The following is a 19,689-nucleotide window of genomic DNA, read 5'->3' as shown; positions in this document are numbered from 1 at the left end:
CTGCAGACATGACGAACTTATCTTCTTCATATGCTCAGTCCAAAAAGAAGAGCATTGAATTTGTTTGCTATGATGAAAATTTGTGCCGATGTTAGTAAGGTATAGTGTCAAATTAAAAGAAATTTGCAAAGGTAGGATACAACTGTACAAATATGTGACCGTATTATGAAAACTTTACAAGAAAAATTGTCATATTCATACCCATATGTATAAAGTTGAGGACATTTCTATATAACGCGTATATATATAGCCTACAAAAGGATTTCAATTCAATTTGTTTGATAAATTTGTGCACAGATTAATGAGGTGTAATATCGGCATAAAAACTTTTTTTCATAAGCAGGGTCCAACAATTAAAATGTGTGGTCATATTAAAGTACCTGGTCAATGCAATACTCTTATTCCTGCTCACATTTGTAAAGTTGAGCACATTTCTACTGAACTGTAACAATTACTCTTAATTTAGAAACATAAGCTCATTAATTGACCAACCCACAATTTGTTTGCCACTATCCTTATTAATTCAATTGAAATAAAGGCAGTAACAGAGGTTATTGAAGGGCATTTTAGACTTTCTCTTTTAGCATCCTTCGCAAAATTTTTAGTTAAACTCTGTTTGTTTTCGTAAAATAACTTGCAGGAAAATATTTTTCACAATTTGATGTTGTTTGGGACATTCAGAAAAATAAGTCAACGGAATATATTTTCCTAATCAAAGGATAATTAAGTCATTTTTTAAGAAAACAACTTCTCATTTTTTAGAGAGTAAAACATTTCTCGGACATTGGTAAACCTTATAAATCCATATTTTTTTAATTTATTAATCATCATAGCCATTACCACCAGTCACCATTTACCACCGACCACCACCACCAGCCACCGATATTTTGCATTCTTTTCATATTTGACAATAAAATTTTTAAATTATAGAATTTCTATTATTATTTTTTTTTGGTATTATGAGATAAAGACTTTAATATTTTTAATTAATTTTCAATATTACAACCAAACAACGGAAAATAAATTATTAAAAAAATATGTTTCAAAAAAAATATTTTACGGAGACAAATAGAGCATTAATATAAAATTCTCTATATAATATGGACGCTCAAAATGGAAATTTTCTTTGAAGTAAGAAAACTGAGAGAGTATTTGCTTTTTACTCGCTTGAGATTCCATAAATTTGTAACGTCCAACCAACCGTCTCCCCTTCTTAATTAAGTTTTACCTAATTTTTATCTCATTCTTAATTTAATTGTTAATCTTCATTTCCTTCTTTTTTACTTCTCTTTTACTGTTTATTAGAAGTTGAAAGGGTAGAGGTGAACTGGAGCTTGGACCAACCATTGTTAAAAGATTAGTACTAACCAATTAGCTAGCTAACTTAGCATCCTTATATGCCCTTTGTGGATTTGGTATTTAGTTGATGTGAGATTCTTAACACTGTTAAATAATCTTTTTTGCACTTACATAAATGAGAATTAGAAAATAAATATATCATTTTTTCTTTTCGTCTCTCTAAAAGTTGCAAGAGAAATATATATTTATATATGTGATGCTTTTGTATGACATTCAATTCAGAGGGGTGGTTTTGCAAAAGTTGGCGCCCAAAATCAATAATGTATCGAAGGATATGTGGTTATGTCTTATTTGAAGCAAATAGCTTAGGAGAAGTGGTTCATTTTTCTACCGGTAAAAAAATGCAAAAATGGCATATTTTAATTTTCATAACTCAATTTCAGCTTTTAAATACCGTGACTATATATTTTATGTATCTGATTTTATATATCCTACTTTTATTTTGAAAAAATTTATTTGTCTATTTTTTCCTATCAAATTGCATTTTCTTCAGTATACGTGAATTAAGAAAAGAAAAATATCATTTCCTCTTTGAATCAATTTTAATTTGTACCCAGTTATGTTGGTATGTGGTGATATTGTTATTTTTTAAATATTATTTTTATTTTATTTTGTGTAGAAAAAGCAAAATACGAAAGAGATGTATTTTTTTTTTAGACAACAAAGACAAATATATAATACTTTTATTATTTAGAGATGTAATATGTACTAAATTTTCTATTAATTTATTTTATTTTGTTTATTGAACTCTATGTTATTTTGTTCATAACATTGGCTGGTATAACTTGGAAATAACAGCAGAAATGGTGAGTGTTGTTATTTCTTTATCTTTATTGTCTTTTTCCTTTTGGATTGTTTGTTTATGATTTTTAGTTCTTAGTTATTTTTCTTATTGAAAAGTTTATTTCGCTTCTCATACATAAATATTAATATGCCGCGCTAAATGTTGGGAGCGGCCTAGTTTATATATATAAATTAAATTACATTTATTTGAAATGAGTAAAAATCAATACAAATAACGTGCAATGTACGTTTGAGAAAATTAGTACTCTCTCTATCCCATTTTGTTTACATTGTTTGACAGAATACGCATATTAAGAATTTAATCAATAAAATTTATTTTGCCATTTTTCACCTTTAGTTCATTAAGATATTAATAAAAGTCCTTCATTTAATAAACAATTATAAATGTTATTATGACAAAAGTAATTATTTACGTATCTAAATTTAGAAACCTTGCAAACATTTTGGAACATTCAAAAATAGAATAACGAGCAAACAAAATGAAACGGAGGAAGTATTTAATAAAAGAAAAAGAATATTTTCTATCCAAAGTTTTTTTAAGGAGCAGATATATATTAGAATGAAGTTGCTTTAAAGAAATCAAATTAACTAATATGCAAGGTATTGAACAATATTCCTCATAGACCAGGTGATGCTTAAGGCTAAAAGAAGCCAAACAATCTGCAGATTTGTTAACTTCACGAACACAGAAGCAAAGCTTAATGTAAGCATGCTATTGGATCAAACGCTTAATATCTCAAATCAAAGAGAGAAATTTGTCATTCCAAGGATGATTATCAGTAACTATGAGTAGAGCAAAAGAAGACATTCCTCGTTAGGACCATCATATATAATATGTCTCCCCCTTTAAATTTTAATTGGAATTTGGTGAAAATGGCCTGCACCGCAAGTTTTTCTCTGGTCCATCCAATAAGTTTAAAGGTGTAATATTTTCGTTCTTCATATATTTTTCTATATTTAATATAAACATAATGTTATTTGAATCAAATTTACTCGGTATTTACTAAGCTTAATGAATTTGTTTATATCAAATTTTGGGATTCATTTTAAATTATATCAAGGCTTTTTCTTCTTCTTATTATTATTATTATTATTATTATAACTTATTTTCATAAGTTTCTCATAATTTTTATTGTTTATTAACAGCAAATATACAAGTCATACAAGTAATAAAAATAAAGATATTATTATCTACGGATTGTGACTCAATGGACAACGCAGGCTAGACGGATAAAAAAAGCTATTGAATTCGATCTTCATTAAACACACCTGCAAAGAAAAGTGAAGACCTTTAACTATGACCGGATTAGGTTCTCCTTCCCAGGCCTACCCAGCAACATCAGATAAATTTTATAATCATGTGTACTGGCGTAAACAAACCTCTTTTTGTCAAATAAAATGTCACACCTAGAATTGGAAAAATATGAAGCATATCACCTTCTTATACTTTTTTCCAACATAAAAATATAAAATTTCCAACTATTGTAATCATCCAAGTATTAATAATTCAAATATCCAAAAGGGTTTTCTATATACAAAAGTTCTTCAAGTCACTCAAAAACACAGCTTCACATCCTCTAGGCTACCATTGTTCTCTACACTCAAAAACCTTCTCTTCCATTTTCTACAGTTGAAATAAACAAGAATTGAGAACAAAAATTAAAGAAATGAGAAAAATTACAAAAAAGTTATTATCTTCTAAACACAAATGACCAATTACATATTCCTATTGAACTCTTTTACCATGAAACTGAGCAAGATGTAGCAGTTGTTTCAAAGTCAAATATGACTATAAAGGGTGAAAACATTTTTCATTCGTGCCGTCTTTTCTGTCATCCATCCACATTCAAGATTCATCTTCCGCAAGCTGAACATTGAACCCATGCTTTATGTCTGTACCAAATCAAACGTATAAAATTTAGGAGTTCAAAATGAAACATAAGTATATGCAGTTAGGCACAACATGTCACTGGATAAGCATTTGTATTGCAGTTGAATATAAGTCAACTAAAGATGAAAAGCCCAATGCATAGATTTAACCCTGTACTTTCGATGATTATCCTTGTAGCCACTGAAGTTTACAGGGAACTCATCACGACCATGTACTTTCATATTTCAGTAACAACTATTCTCCTCGCCAAAATGAAATGTGAAAATGTAGAATTATAATTGGATCCCTACAAAGATATTTCATTTTGGTGAGAAACATAGTCATTATTGAATTATAATTGTGCAAGATCATGACTGCAACCCCGCAAAGTTTAAGAAGTTATAATGATAATCAGCCAAATGGGTCAGATTTATGCATTAGGCCAAGATGAAAAGGTCATTACAAAATAAAATACATGCTATGCATGCAGCACTTGAAACTCTAGTTTGCCAACAAATAGAGTGGTTTGATGAGAAATGGACAATGTGATAAATCATTTCATTGTTCAAATTCTCTTCGAATTCAATGCCTAGTTTGCGCAGAAAAATGTAGATTATTAATGAAATATTATCTATGGCAATCCCACACAGTATGAAAGTTACACGAAGCAAGCCATTATCTGATAAGACAAATAAATACAAGTCTCACTAGGCTACTAATGATGGATAAACATTTGAACACCATTGCATTCTATAATTTCCTGGTCAAAGGGTAATTTCGGCAGTCAATATATGTTCTCAATAGACATGAATCTACTGTACAACATAGCAGTCAACAGCCCAACTTCGGAAGGGGCAGATCAGCAAATAATTAAAGGCATTGCAAACCTTTTATTATGCAAAACAGTCAGAAATTTTCACACCACATTGCAAAATTTACATTGCCACCTACTTATTTTTCATAGTGAACAACAAATTTAAGTTTGATCAAATGAGAATGTGATCAATCACTTGTTACAATAATTCAATCGGATGAACCATGAAAATCTTGTTATGGACATATCATATGGTCAAATATTGCAATTTTTACAAGTTTTCTCCTATTCTTTGAAAGTTTAACACTAGGTAAATAATAATCACATGGAATTAATTACTAAGAAATGCTGAATGTTACCTTTCAATGATGGCTTATCATATTTATCTTTCCTCTCATCCTCATTCTTCCATTCACTATCATCGTCATCGTCACCCATTTCGTCTCTTCCATCATTTCCTATATCACTTTCACTAGCTGTTTCCCATTCTGAATCATCACTATCTTGGCGATAAACATCACCAGCATCACCCTCACAGTGGACACCTCCATGTTTGATAGCTGCCTCTCTAAATAACCATGCCGCACGCATCTGCTTCTTGACAAGGCGCTCAGCATAATCAGGAACTTTATTTTGCCTCAGACATAGATCAGGATCATTTGATTGAGAACATTCATTAATGAACAAAATGGCATCAAGCAAACTCTCTTTAGCTAATCCAAGCATATCATAAGCCTGAGCTCTTCTCCATAGGCTTTTTGCATGACGATTAAGAGGGTTGTGAAGACAAAGTGCACGTGTAGCATCACTTATAGCAGCCATGGGTTGTTGTAACAGAAGATGACATTGAGCTCTGTTACTGTATAGAACAACTCTCTCTTTCTTGGATCTCACTGGACACAGTGACAATGCTTCAGAATACTTTGATGCAGCTCCAGATATATTTCCCGATGAGAACAGAGAATTTCCTTCAAGCTTGACCACTAATGCCGCTGCCTGCTTAATATGTAGATCTTCTTTTGGCATATTCTTTTCCCATTTCAATCTTTGTTTTGAACTTAACAGTTCTTCAATCAGTTCTTTTGTGCGGTTACTAATAGAGTTACGCCCTGTCCCTTGAGATTGGATACAATCCTGAAGAACATTAATAATGGAATCCCCAAGTTTTTTATGATCACCTAGAGCTGTTATCTCCGCGAGGTCTATAAGTGCAGGTACTGCCTTATCAATCACCTGTGCCATGGGTCCAACGACAAGCCAAAAATGCAATTTAAATATGAATATCCAAAATAAATATCTAATGGTTATTTCAACTAATATGTGGAGATGTTTTTCAAGCATCAAGCTATCAGTTTCATCTATATGAATTATAGTCTGCTCTAATTTGTTTAACACTAGTTAAGCAGGATGATTCTAAGATTCTGTTTGGTGCTAAAAAAACAAAACAAATTAAACACCCAAATATCAAATAAACAAAGGATTTTAATTCTGTATTATCCCTGTTTAGTATAAATAAATTTGAAGTAAACAAATAGGAAAATAGTTTTATATTCACTTAGAAATTATAAAATTAGGTTTAGTTATGTTGGATTCCATAAAACTGAATTTATGAGTAAAATGAACATTTTCATCCATACCAAATATGAAAATATAAAATTCCAATGAAATTTACAAAATTTTATGATAGGATTTTTTTGGCTTACATATTGTGATAATATTGTATGAAAAGACCTAAAATAATATACAAAAGGCCAATGAACTTTGGCTCCATGATATTGGAGTCATCTACAGCTATGAGGTAGTGGATTCAAACCTTAATGCAAGTTAAATTAACCGAAAAAAAAAGCATAAATTGCATTGTTTTTGTAACACACCTAGCAAACTACTTGCAAGCCCAATTCAAACAACTTGAAGAAGCAATTGTGGCTTACATACACACATGCGTGCAGACACACACATGTACTTTCATTAGCATTTGATGAATTCTCGTAAGAGTGTTCATGAGATCAATTGTATTGAGATTCAGACTTTGAGCAACTCTATTTTTTTTATTACAACTTGTATCACTATTAGTAAATTTCTTCACTCCACCCATGGATAAATATTATAGATGCTTTTTTATGCCTAAAGAACATAGGATTGGGGGCGAGTTGCAACAAAATGCATGGAGAGAGTTCTCTGATAAAAAATCATAGTGGAAAATTATGAAATGTCTAAAGCCTTTTAGTTCTCTAATTCTGGGGTAACTTGTACCAATATTTATTTTTATTATGGTCATAAAACTTCAATATGTAGCAATCATATGGGAAATCTTATGTCGCTTTCAATTAGGAGTGATCTACGAAAAAAAAAAGGGGAAGATTTGGTTTTTATAAACTTGGTCTTTGCTTACATCTCACTATTGGTGCTATAATGAGCTAAGTTGTATGCGACATTGCATTTCTCTCTTCCAAAAGTTTGATCACTCACTTCATCCATAATTTCCAAAATGAGTCAGCAAAACTATCATCAATACAATTTGGAAGACAAATTTCATTGTAATAACAACACAGGAAAGTAAAGAGAAAGAACATATTATGTAAATATTCAATTTACCTTATGACAAGTATTTGGATCTTGAAGCAACCAAAGAAGACAATCTATAGCCATATATTGCCAATCATCAGATGATCGAGCGATGTTGCACAATGCCTCAATGATACCAGGACAGCTAGCAACAGGTCCCCTACCAAGCTTATGATGACAAATTGTTCTTAACAAGCCAATACCAGCAGGTGAATTTTCATTAACGAGTCCACCCCACATGCCAGGCAATTTCACTAAGAATTCAGGCTTGCATATGGTCGGAAGAAACTCAGGCTTGAAAGCAAAGCAATTAATAAGCTGAAGTGACCAGCATTGCAACTGACTGGCCCATTCCTCTGCTTTCCTAGACTCCATTTCAACGCCTCCCATGCCACGAGTTAGCAAATCACAGTGATAACTTAGTCGTCTATCAACATATTGGTAGAAATGTGAGTAAACTATTTCTAGTGAACTCATTGCAAGTTGAATAGAAAGCTCAAGGATTTCGCCATGACTTGCCACAGTAGGAAAAGTGCTGGCATATGTAGCCAAGTGACCTAGAGCTCGTACTGCCACCCTTTGTTCGACCCATGTCAGCCTCCCCCTTAAAAGCTCAACCAAGGGAGGAATAACACCTGCATGGACAGCACTTTCTGCAAATTCTTCCATATTCATGGTGTAGGATCCAATAATATGAGCAGCATAATAAGGAATGTATATGTTTTGATCATGAGAAAGCCACCGACGATTCTTTAAGCCCTTCCATATAAGTGCTGCCATGCATTCAAATATTCCCAATTCGATGAACTCAGGATCATTGGGATGTGCCATGGCAGTGTTCCAAAGGCCACTGATTGGAAGAACCTGGCCATCATCATCTTGTGAAGGTAGTTCCCTGAAAAATTTCAGTATACTTGCTCTTCGCTTACTTGGATTTCCTTCCTTCATGACACAGAAAAAACATCCTGGGTATGGACAGTCTGGTGATACTTTATCCATGCTCACATGAACTTGGGATTCACACGCCACCAACTCAATTCTTCATTTATTGGGTGAATTGCAAAAATATTTTCAGCACTGCATAAAATGACACCAGTTACACATATAATAATAGAATGAATTATATAACAGCAGCAGCAATAAAGGTCGGTCTACAACCTTCTTTATATTATTTTTTTATTTTATTTGTATTTTCAAGTAAAGTTATACATGCTTTCGACCATTGGAGAATCATAGTATCATACAAACCTTTCATTAGAAAAGCACAACTAGTATTTCAAACATTCAATAAGTAGTACTTTTTGAAAAAGTTGGGAAGAATTCTTAACAATACATAAATTTGTCCAAACTAATTTTAGATTTGGGGAAGAATAAAAACAAGGGCAGATTTTTCCACATATTCCTATTTTCCAGCTCAACATCATTGAAACAAAACTGTTTAATAATCCAGATACCATGATCTTCACGAACTCATCATCATGCACTAATTCATGAAATTTGCTTACTCCCATTTTCATGAGGGAGTCTCCAAAAGTGTGTATGCGTGAAATTGATACCCAATAACCAAACAGTTAGTTCTAAAAACAGCAGCTGATCTTTATCATTATCTAAATTCACATAAAACACGAAATTGAAATGCAAATTACTGGTTCTTATCACATAAACAACAATTAATAAATGAAATTTAAAAAAAGAGACATTTCATTTTGAACATTTTTATTCCTTATAAGTACTGAAGGAATTCCTTTAGCTGCTTAAACAACAATGCAAGAGCGATTATCCTATCTATTCCCTTAACATGAAAAAATATGTAACACGAGTGATAAGAATAATCATAGCAATAAACAAATGGTATCACAATCTCTTCTCACATAAAGCAAGCGGCTTCAAGAACAATTAGATCTAAAAAAGAACAGAACTTTAATCAATTAACTAGAAACAAAGCAAACTCAATTCTATAAATAAGATCCAAAATCCATAATCCACCGATCCCATAAAGCAACAAAACCCAACTACACAAACAGCTAATTAAAGCTCCAAGATTAATGCTACCTTATGCTGCTAAAAGTACAAGAATAAGTATTCATTTTGAGAACAAAAGGAAGCAAAAAAATTGAATAACAGAGAAAATGAGATACCTAGGATTTCGGAGGAGCCAGTGTCCGTAAAGGCTAAGCTAGAGAGAAGTGGAAGGAGTGACTAGTATCACTGAAATTCAGCAAGCAAAACGCAAAAAGCAGAAAGCAAAGCACTTTTCTCTTTCGCGTTGTGTGAAAGCGGCTTACAAAAACACTTGCTTTCACTGTCCCTTGTTGCAGCGTTTGGAGATGGTGGTGGTTTTTTTTGGACTCGTTTGATTCTGACAACGGAGAGAGGTCGAGAAGAAGGATTAAGGATCTTGTAATGAAAAAAACACTACTGTTTTAATGAAATAGCAAAAATATACGAAAATGATACCCACTTTTGTACGGTGGTCACGCGCGTGAATATTGTATAGAATCCAATTGTGTAACCGCGTGGATGTAAAATAGAGAGAAAGCGCGTGGAGATATTGATATAGAAAATAAGAAGGTTTTGAAGCATGGGCCAGGCACTTCCGGTATTATAATTGCAGGAACAGTAACAAGGGCTGCTTTTAGTTCGTGGGTTATGGTCCCATTTCCTGGTCTAAGGGTCCTCTTTACCGTTTGAATTTGCCAAACGAAATTACAAAAATACCCTATAGAGCGAAATTATGACATAAAAAATGCTTAATTTCACCTATTGTAACTCTACTATATTACCTATCACATTGTCGTGCCCTGGATTCAATGTCACGTAAAAATTCCTCGAACTCTAATATGTGTAATGCAAAAGTGGATCTATACTAGAAAGATTACGTGGACAACTAAGTAATATTTGCATTTAATTTTTTATTTTTTTTGCGATTTCAGAAAATCAGATTTTTCTATTGCTTATTTCAATCTTTTTTAAGGAAATAAATGAACTAAGTCGAACTCGAATTTATCAGGCTTAAAGTTCAGTTCGATAGAATTTAGTTTACCTAAAAAATCAACGAGCCTAAAATTTTAGACTTAAGTTTGACTCGAGGAACTTAAAATAATATTATATATATGTATATATAAAAGTTCGATAACACTCGACGAGTTTTCGAACTAAACAACGTTAGGCTAGAGCTCAGCTCGTTTACTAAACGAGTAAGCTCGAGCTCGAATAGTTCGCGAGTCAGCTCAGCTCATTTACATAGCTAATCTCTCTCACTTTTGTCTTTCTCCTAATTCAATTAGCCCTATTTTTTTTCTTTCTTTTTTTTTTTTTTTTTTTTTTGAATTATCAATTAGCCCTATTTGATCACACAACAAAGTAGAACGAGATTGCATCTTCTCCTCTGCCTTTTATCTCTATTGTGACTCTCATCCATCTTGTATCTCTCTTTCTCTCTTCTACTTATAGCCAAACTTTCTCAAGCTCATAAACGAATGCGTGATCTCTAATATCCCATAGATGTGGTCAAGAAGCGATCTTGAAAACACAGAGACTGATAGCAATCCTAAGAGGAGATTGCTTGGATGCATGAATTATATGATAGAAACTTCTTTTTGGTATTTTTGTTTGACTTGGTAAGTTTTTGAAGCTTTTAGGGTCTTCTTATTTATCTTACTTACAAGGACCTAGTTTTTAAAATATTTTACAATGGGATTAAATTTTTATCGATAAAGCAGGAGAGAGTTACATGCACTTGGCACCTTGTAAATTTTACAAAAATAAAGGAAAACGCCATAATTGTAATTTTTTTTAATAAACCATGTAAATTTGGTTTTGATTACAATTTTCAATTATGTGTTGAAGGTCCTATTAATTTTTATTTTTCAAATAATGAAATCCATTTATAATGATAATTTGGTCTAATAATAGGATATTAATTTTTAACTTTGACGAAATAGATACAAGCAAAATTTTATTTTTAAATTAAGATATAATAGGTATAAATCAAATTGTAAATGTGTAAAAAGATTTGGATTTTTTACTAATAGACCTTTTTTTTTTAGAAAAATAAAAATAGAATTTCATTAATTGGAAACAGATATGAGATATAGATGAATATATGTCTATATTTTCTATAAGAAGTCAATAATAAACCATTTACATAAAGAATAAAAAAAATATAAGTATCTGATCGAATTGATAGAGTACAATATTTGTGCCATGGGCGATTGCTTGCTCCACTTTATAGCTATCCATAGCCACTGTTCGACTCTATAGTCTTCCTATCCGATATGAATACCTTTAAATTTCTTCCTTTTATTGGAGAGGAGACCTGTATTTCTTTCTAGATAATAAAAGACGTTAGACAAAATCATCATAATGGTGGTAATAATTACTTAGAATTAGATATGAGAACAAAATATCAATATATAGATAACAATAAATCTTAATATATGAGCGACAATAACTTAAATCTGTCAAAAAAAAAAAAAGATGACCCCGGTGAGAGCTTATCAATGGCCGTTCGTGGAGGAAAAAAAAAACAAAGAGGTTGTAAGTTTCCAGAGAAAAAGGGGGAGAGGGCGGCAGGTTGTGTCCAATTTCAAGCCGTCCCACTAATAGACCTATGAAATGCTTAGCTTGAGTTATAAATAAGGAAAAGATTTATTGGTTTTCTAATTTAATTTAATCACAACAATTTAGGACCCGCTCCTTGAAATGTCGTAACAGGAAATATTGTATTCTGGGTACAAACTGTAACTTCTCTAGAAGTACATAAGAATCATCAAAGACTACCAAAACAATAGAATTACGATTGATTTATCCGTTTCTGAATCTAGAAAATATATTGCAAATCCTTTTAGCAATAATTTAGCTATGGGATAATTTGTTCCTATAATTTAGGTTTTTCAAAAAAATCATCACGCAGTAAATCAACAAAGCCCAAAATGATGTCTTTTTCCCCCTTCGTGTTTACTTACTACGGTACCAGAGTAAATATGATCTCCACCAGACAAACGTAACGCCTTAGCCAGTACACGAAAATGCATACCATGATTCTGTGTGGCTGATCATCCTCTCGGACCAGCTGCTAATCATCGCATTGGTAAGCTATTGCCTCACCAGGAGAGATTGCTACTGCACCTGGCCTATCCGATCTTAGAGAGAGAAGAGCATTCAAAATATTTTTAGCAATGTATTTTGACTCGTATTTAAATAAAAAATAAAAGTTGATTGACTCCGATGGGTGAGATGAGATGACAGAATTCCCTACTCTTTTAACCAGAGATTTTGAGTTCAAACCATCATTTATAGGTCTGTCCAGCACGAATCCGGATAAAGTAAGCATCGGACTTTCCTAGATGATTAAAACTAAAAAAAAAAAAAGAAAAAAGAAAAGTTGATTGCTATAATTTGTTTTTATAATTTTGGGTTTATAAATAATCAGGGTCTATAAAGACATGGCGGAGAGATAATGATAATAATATAAATGATCAGGATTTACGAAGGTGTGAGGGAGAGAAGAAGAAAATAAAATGGCGTAAACTATAATATATCATTTCATAAAACGTGTATTTTTTTTTTTTTTTTTGTTAAACAGTTTTGAGAAAAGTTTAAAAGTAAAATTAAAAAATTTCAAATAAACACGTTTTGTTTTTCTTAATAAAAATAATCAAAAATCAAAACAAATAACAAACTACACCTAAATGATCTGAATTTGTTTCTATTTTTTGTGTTTAGAAACTAACTTAATTGCTATTTCGTTACTAATTTGTTTGGTTGTTTAAATGTTATATGGAATAAAAAAGCTAATAGCTTCTAGACTCTAAATACATCTAATGTTAAATAAATAAAATTTTTTTTCTAAACTAAATTTGGAATGCCTCCTTTTCCAATTATAAGAAATATAAAATGATAAGACTATGAATCGAGAAATTTCATGTTTTATTTTAAATTTTTTGGGAACTATTAATATTTTTCCATTTCATATTGATCCCGTTATTAATTGGTTGATATATTAGCTATTTTAATACTATTTAATATGATATACGGTCTTATTTTTCAAATAACTTTAATTTTTTTTTCTTATAAAGAAAATATTGGAGTAAGTTGGATATATGAAATATCCTACAATAAATACATAAATAGCTGCCTCACATCACATGTCTTGTAGTTGTGCTTAATTGAAAACATTGATTTCAGGTGAATAATTTGGATGTTGAAAGTTTGATGTATACTCATAACAATAGCTTCAAATGGGACCACTCAAAGCAAATCAATTGCCTTTGGTGGCAAACATGGAAATATTTCTGTCTGATGTAACATATTGAATAGTGATAAAATACCCAGTTAGAATTAAATTGTATTCGCTACATTCTATAATATTTATCACATTTGAAAAAATAATTTATTTCAAAATACTTGCCACGTTTATAATTTCAAAATGTAATAAATTCTCATTGGCATGTTTACCCTTTGTATTCGTGTTTCCAAAATCTCTCCACCACCGTGATTGGACAAAACATAAAAATTGAAGAGTCTAAAATTTAATTTGGTATCTGGATATATTAAATTAAGGATAATATAGTTAATTTACTCAATAATTTATCATAACTAAACTAATTTATTGATTTTCTTAAAAGACATGAAATTCAAAAATGCGATAAGTATTATGGAATAAAGTAGTAATTAATTGTATTATAATATCTATTTTTATCTCTTAATTATATATATATATTCATCCATTTTGTTTGCTTGTGATTCTTTTTCTAGATGTCTCAAAATATTTGCCATGTTTCTAAATTTGTATATGTAAATAATTATTTTTTCCATAAGAACATTTATAATTGTTCATTAAATGAATGGTTTTTATTAATATATTAATGAGTTATTAAGGTTAAAGAATAGCAAAATAATTTTTATTAACTAAATTCTTAATATGTATATTTTGCAAATCATGCAAATAAAATGAGATGGAGTAAGTGTTTTTTTTTTTCCCTTTTAAGACAATAATACAAAATTTTACTCAAACATATTTTCCATGTCTTTTTTGTTTTGTGATTGAAGAATTGATGAGAGATAAAAAAAAAAAAGCCCAATTAAAAAAGCCCACGTTAACTCATTGAACAGTTATTGGGAAAGCCCAAATAATAGATCATCTGCTGGTCCATGATGAAGATATAGATCACCCATGGCCCAACTCGAACTTTAATTAAATTGATATGTTTTCAGCATATGATCTTTTATAAAGTCAAAGGTTGATATGTGGGAAACCATTTATATTAAGAAAATGCTATAAATTTTAGGATGTTTTGATTAAAGTCATTTTATATTTATATTTTTATATTGCAACTCAGTTTTTAAATAATATAATAAAATACTAATTAAATTACTAGTTCAATAGTCTAATATTTTTGAAGAGTTCAAATTTTCATATCATATTTCTCTTTTAAAAATAATTATTTAATGGTGTAACCAAAGAAAAAGATTATAAAAGTAAATAATTATGAATATCAATTTTATTTATATTTATCTTTTATAATAAAAAATATTTTTTTATATAGAGAAAATTAAATTAAAAAAATGAAGCAAATAAAAGACCAGACATGAATTGTGCAACATTTCAACTGGATCGCTAAACTTGGACTTCCATTTTTGACAATGGATTTGCTAATCGGAATTTCATGCAATGATTATGGAATTAATTGTGCCTTATATTTGAAAATAGTTAATTATATTTATGGTTTATGAACTTTTTTATTTTTCTATTTTGACGTTTGAATAAACAAAATTTGCAATTCTGTGTCAAAAAATTACAATCAAATACAATTTGACTGGATTATTTTGTTAAAATTTAAAGTGGACCAATTTAATAAGGTAAATATTTCATTTTGATTTTTCATTGAGAGATTCTAATTAAATGCACTTAACTGTATAGAATTATTAGTTGAAACATTCAATTATAATTTTTTTTTATTTAGATATTAAAATAGAAAAAATTAAAAAATTCAGGCCCCATGTATAAAATTAATCCATTTGAAAAAAATAAAATTTAAAAGCAAATTGCTTTCCAATGAAGCCGGAAATAAATTTCTTTTCATTCAACACAATCTTACTCAATTTTCAACATCTTTAGAAAATGTGACAACTACTATTTTAATAACTAAAAGATGAAAATTATTATAATGCTTGTCAAAATCCGAGTTAACTCACACTCTATTACGTGTCAAAATCAAGAAACCATTTTAACATATGCTTAAAAATTTTATGTAAAATCACATAAACAGGAACGAAGCTACCTTGCGGAGGAGAGGAGCAATCGCCCTTCTCCTATTTACAAAATAAATAAAAAAAAAAATTATTAACAACTCTGTGATTTAAACTTTAGACTAAACGAATTTTTGAAACACATTTTGCCTCCCTCCTTTTTTTTCATAATATCTACTAAGTAAATTTTTATAGTCATTTGCTCCGTTCTTTATAAATTTTAGCTTCGTCTCTGCACGTAAGTCATGAGTTAATTTCATACGCTTTTACGTGTCTAGATTAAGGAATCGATTTAATACGTATTTAAAATTTAATTTTTGGTAAAATCACATAAAATTGCTTGAAAATAATCAAAATAATTCAATGATTTTACAATTTTACTATATATTTATTTTTATTAAATATTTCTCGTTTTATATTATTTTTATTACATGTAAATCATACGATTTGACCATCCTAATTTTACAATTTGATTTTTATCTTATCCCCTTTCCAATTCTAGGTTAAGAATCGACTTTGAATTTTAATAAACATTATTCTTAAAAGAGGGGGAAAAAACTTGTTAGATTTGGTAAAGAAAAATGGTTAAAGATAAAATTTAAATAATGATATCAATTTCAGATTATTTGATATTTCATCGTCTAAATAAATTTAAAATGAAATTCTAAAAAATGATAATTCACTTCTGATTCTAGGTAGTGAATAAAATGGTTTCGACCTAAAAATCATCTCTAGAAACGATAAATTATCTCCAAATTATTAGGTTAGATGAATTTCAAAAGGAGGGGAGTAAAAGTCAAGATCAAGATTGAAAAATGTCAAGATCTCATAAAAGCAAGCAAATAATGTTGAAATTGATAATGGAAAAGATGGGTCCTGTGATTTTGGCAGTATTTAGTTTCTAATGGCAAGTAATGTCAAATGCTAACATCAAGAGAAAGCTAATTGCAATTGTAGATAGAGATAGCAAAGACCAACAAATTACTGTTGTCTCAAAGGGAAAATGCCTACCGTGACCTAAAAGTTGAAATTATATATATTTCCCTACATGAGCCACCGACACATCTCATCAAAACCATTGGTACGTGCCATTCCGAATAACCTTAAAAAAGAAATATATAAATTTACTGTTGTATTTTTTTAAAAGAAAAAAATTGTGGCATTTTAAATTTTAGAGAATTTAAATTTTGGTAATATTACATTAACAATAATTTTAAAATTTTTGGATTTTATTTGTAATTATCGATTGAATATGTAGTCCATACAACTTTTAAGATAATAATTTTCACATTTTTTGCTATGAAAAAAATATTTTATCAATCTAATTTTATAAATTGAAGTGTTCAATAAAATGATTTTATAAAGTGAATTGTTCAACAAATATAATTTTATAAGTTAAAATATTTAATAAGTTAAAAGTAAAATCAATAGCACCGTAAAATTTTTCATTTTTATTAATAATATAGGGATGAATTCATGTATTTGGCTAAAAGAAAAACCATCATCTTTATAATATAATCATTCTTTTTTTAAAAAAAATTATAGTTAGAAATCTATATAAAGGAGGATGGAGTTTAATTCAAATAAGTTAAAAATAGAGCTGTAAACGAGTTAAGCTTTTGAGTTCAAGTTCCGAAGGATAAAAAAAATATACTCGAACTTAAAAACTCAATCTTGTCGATACACTACGGCTTGGTCACTGTTTATTTTATCACTAATTTAGGAAGGAATTTGCTTTTTTTTCTACCTTATTTTGTGGTAGACCAACTAGATGGGGAAGATAGGTTGTTTGTTCATTCATAAATCAAAGCATAATTAGAATAAGAAAAGGAAAAAAAGCATGCTTGAAATTTTTGCTTTTATTTTGTTTGGTACATATTGTTTTTGGCAATACAAAGATATATGAAATTTAAATACACTTGAAAAATTTCTCTACCCTACTTCCCTTGATCTAGAATAATACCGTCCTTCCTTGGGCAATGGCATTATAGTAATAACCCCCGAATTAAAAGTGAAAAATAAAGCAAAAATGGGATTTATTTCATTTCTTCGGAAAGGGAAAAAAAAAAAAATAATAATAATGCCCTAATTCTTCTTCCCCTCCTCACCACCTTCTTCCATGTAAGCCTTCTTTCTCCTCTCAAATCTAGCAAAGAAACAAATCACAATAAAACACGTGGCATAAATAGCATGAACCTTCCAAGTAGTCTTCGGTGGTTGATGCAATACCACCCTATGGAAAACCGCCACGTAGAAATGAAGCCCAACAGCAATGCCCACAATAGTCTGGCCCAGGCCCAATATTTTTGAGCCCAACCCACAATCAGTAGAGAACACTAGAATCAAGTACATCAACAACAAGAGTAGATACAGAACATAGCCAAGGGTTTGCAGCACCATTAAGCAGACGTACGTAGACTGCGAAGTAGCGTAAAAGAACCTCAAGGGTTCAAGACCAGTAACTACGGAAGAAAGACAGAGAATGGAGAAGTAGATGGAGAGATAAATTTGAATAAAAATCACAATCTTTTGGATAGAGAAATAAGCTTTGAAGCGGTTAAAGATTAAAGAAACAAGAAGAAGAGGGACTATAATGAAAACAAAAGAAATTATTGTAGCAATGGTGGATGCATATTTGTTACCCACTATTGGCTTAAACCCTTTGGTCATTTCCTTATTAGCTTTGTTGAGATACTTCTTGGAAGTAATTGAGATTCTTTCAAGATCTGGAAGAAGGGATTGTTGGAATTTAGAAGGTAGATCTCTGAATTCTGCAACCAAATCATCTTCTACTTCTTGATCAAGCCAACTTGGTTGTTTTGGTGCTGCGTTTTTCTGGGCAGGTTTTTTTTCACTGATTTTTTGATTCTTGGTTTGTTTTTGAGATTCAGAAAGTGATTCTTTTGTGGAAATGGATTTGGTTGTTTTGTTCTTGGGTGAACCTAATTTGAGTAGATCTGAGGTTTTCTTGGACGAGGTGGCTTTAGTAGAGTTATAGGGTTTTGAAGTGGAATTGAGCTTCTTTAAAGAAGTAGAATTGAGCTTTTTGAGCTGAGAAGTGGAATTGAGTTTCTTGAGCTCATTCTTGAGATTTGAGTTTGTTGAATTTGTAATCTTGGTCTGGTTCTTTGTTGATAAGCTATTCTTGATAAGCTTAGTTTGGTTTTTGGTAGATAAATTGGGTTTCATTAGTTTGGTTTGATTCTTCATTGAAGTAATGGAGCTCTTTTTCTTGGGAAGACTATCTTGATCTTGATCTTGACTTTTTCCCACTTCTAGTAACTTCCTTCTATTTTCAAGGAATTGCTTGTTGCTCTCAAGCTGAGAACTACCTGATGAGGAAGCAGAAAGAAACATACAAGTAATAAACAGAAAGAAAACAAGATAAAGCAAAACTAGCTTTCTAAAACTGAAGTACAAGAGTGGAGCCATTGTATGTTTAAAGATCTAAGCTAATAAGGTGTATCAATCTTGAAGGATTCAAATAGGGACTTTAAAGATCTAAGTTTTAGATATGTTGGATCCAAAACTCAGAGAGAGAGAGAGAGAGAGAGAGAGATGGGTATTTGTTTGTTTATATATAGCTTGTTAATTGCAAGGGGAAAGGAAAGGCAAGTAAAAAGAGTCACAGAGTAGTAGAAGATGAGATGAGGTACTGGTCATCAGTCACATGGAGCAAGTAGGACATAAAAAAGTTGCCTGCTGACGCGGTTTTAAGGTCCCGGAGTTGCTGCTGCCTGCTGGCAGAGCTCTCAGATATATATGCCAAAATGTGGTACTAATTAAATTCTCTCTTTTTTGTCAATTTGTTTTTGTTCTTTTTGGGACATAAAAAGTTAATTAAAATGAAAATAAAAGGTTTTGTATTTGAATCTTTAATTTTATAAAAAAGAAATTAGTGATACTCTAATTTTTATTATTATTTTTTTAAATGTTGAATAAGAGGAATCCAACCTGAATTTACTTCACGTCGAAAATTTTTTCCTGTTAGACATTTTTCAATTACTTAAATGAAAGATTAGGT

The 19,689-nt window shown here is 30.5% G+C and overlaps 2 protein-coding genes across 4 annotated transcripts; both read right to left on the bottom strand.

The window, feature by feature from the left end:
- Positions 1 to 3,630: 3,630 nt before the first annotated feature.
- Positions 3,631 to 9,824, bottom strand: LOC105649774 (ARM-repeat/Tetratricopeptide repeat (TPR)-like protein). 3 transcript variants are annotated; one of them, XR_001047649.3, is made up of 5 exons: positions 9,551 to 9,824; positions 7,443 to 8,489; positions 5,207 to 6,080; positions 3,907 to 4,056; positions 3,631 to 3,787 (listed from the first exon to the last, which is right to left on the bottom strand). XR_001047649.3 is itself a non-coding variant. In XM_012236584.4 (4 exons), the coding sequence occupies exons 2-4, from the start codon at positions 8,409 to 8,411 to the stop codon at positions 4,010 to 4,012; spliced, it is 1,890 nt and encodes a 629-aa protein (XP_012091974.1). In that variant the 5' UTR covers positions 8,412 to 8,489; positions 9,551 to 9,824; the 3' UTR covers positions 3,631 to 4,009. The 3 variants fall into 3 exon arrangements, 2 of the variants coding, with proteins under 2 accessions (XP_012091974.1, XP_012092082.1); XM_012236584.4 differs by having other exon boundaries at positions 3,631 to 4,056; XM_012236692.4 differs by lacking the exons at positions 3,631 to 3,787; positions 3,907 to 4,056 and adding an exon at positions 4,078 to 4,340.
- Positions 9,825 to 17,506: 7,682 nt separating this feature from the next.
- Positions 17,507 to 19,376, bottom strand: LOC105649933 (cell wall integrity/stress response component-like protein). The gene has a single exon (XM_012236812.4). The coding sequence runs from the start codon at positions 19,095 to 19,097 to the stop codon at positions 17,751 to 17,753; it is 1,347 nt and encodes a 448-aa protein (XP_012092202.1). The 5' UTR covers positions 19,098 to 19,376; the 3' UTR covers positions 17,507 to 17,750.
- Positions 19,377 to 19,689: the final 313 nt, after the last annotated feature.

The sequence above is a fragment of the Jatropha curcas genome, chromosome 3 (assembly GCF_041381405.1).
Source record: "Jatropha curcas cultivar XTBG-Jc1 chromosome 3, XTBG_Jcur_1.0, whole genome shotgun sequence".
NCBI classification, from domain to species: domain Eukaryota; kingdom Viridiplantae; phylum Streptophyta; class Magnoliopsida; order Malpighiales; family Euphorbiaceae; genus Jatropha; species Jatropha curcas.
This window is presented reverse-complemented; position numbering and strand designations above follow the sequence as displayed.

Coding starts and splice junctions, on each gene's coding strand:
- LOC105649774 (XM_012236584.4), bottom strand. CDS start 8,411: ATGGATAAAGTATCACCAGACTGTCCATACCCAGGATGTTTTTTCTGT. Junction 6,081..7,442: donor ATCCAAATACTTGTCATAAG/GTAAATTGAATA, acceptor CCCATGGCACAG/GTGATTGATAAGGCAGTACC. Junction 4,057..5,206: donor TGATAAGCCATCATTGAAAG/GTAACATTCAGC, acceptor GATTTGGTACAG/ACATAAAGCATGGGTTCAAT.
- LOC105649933 (XM_012236812.4), bottom strand. CDS start 19,097: ATGGCTCCACTCTTGTACTTCAGTTTTAGAAAGCTAGTTTTGCTTTAT.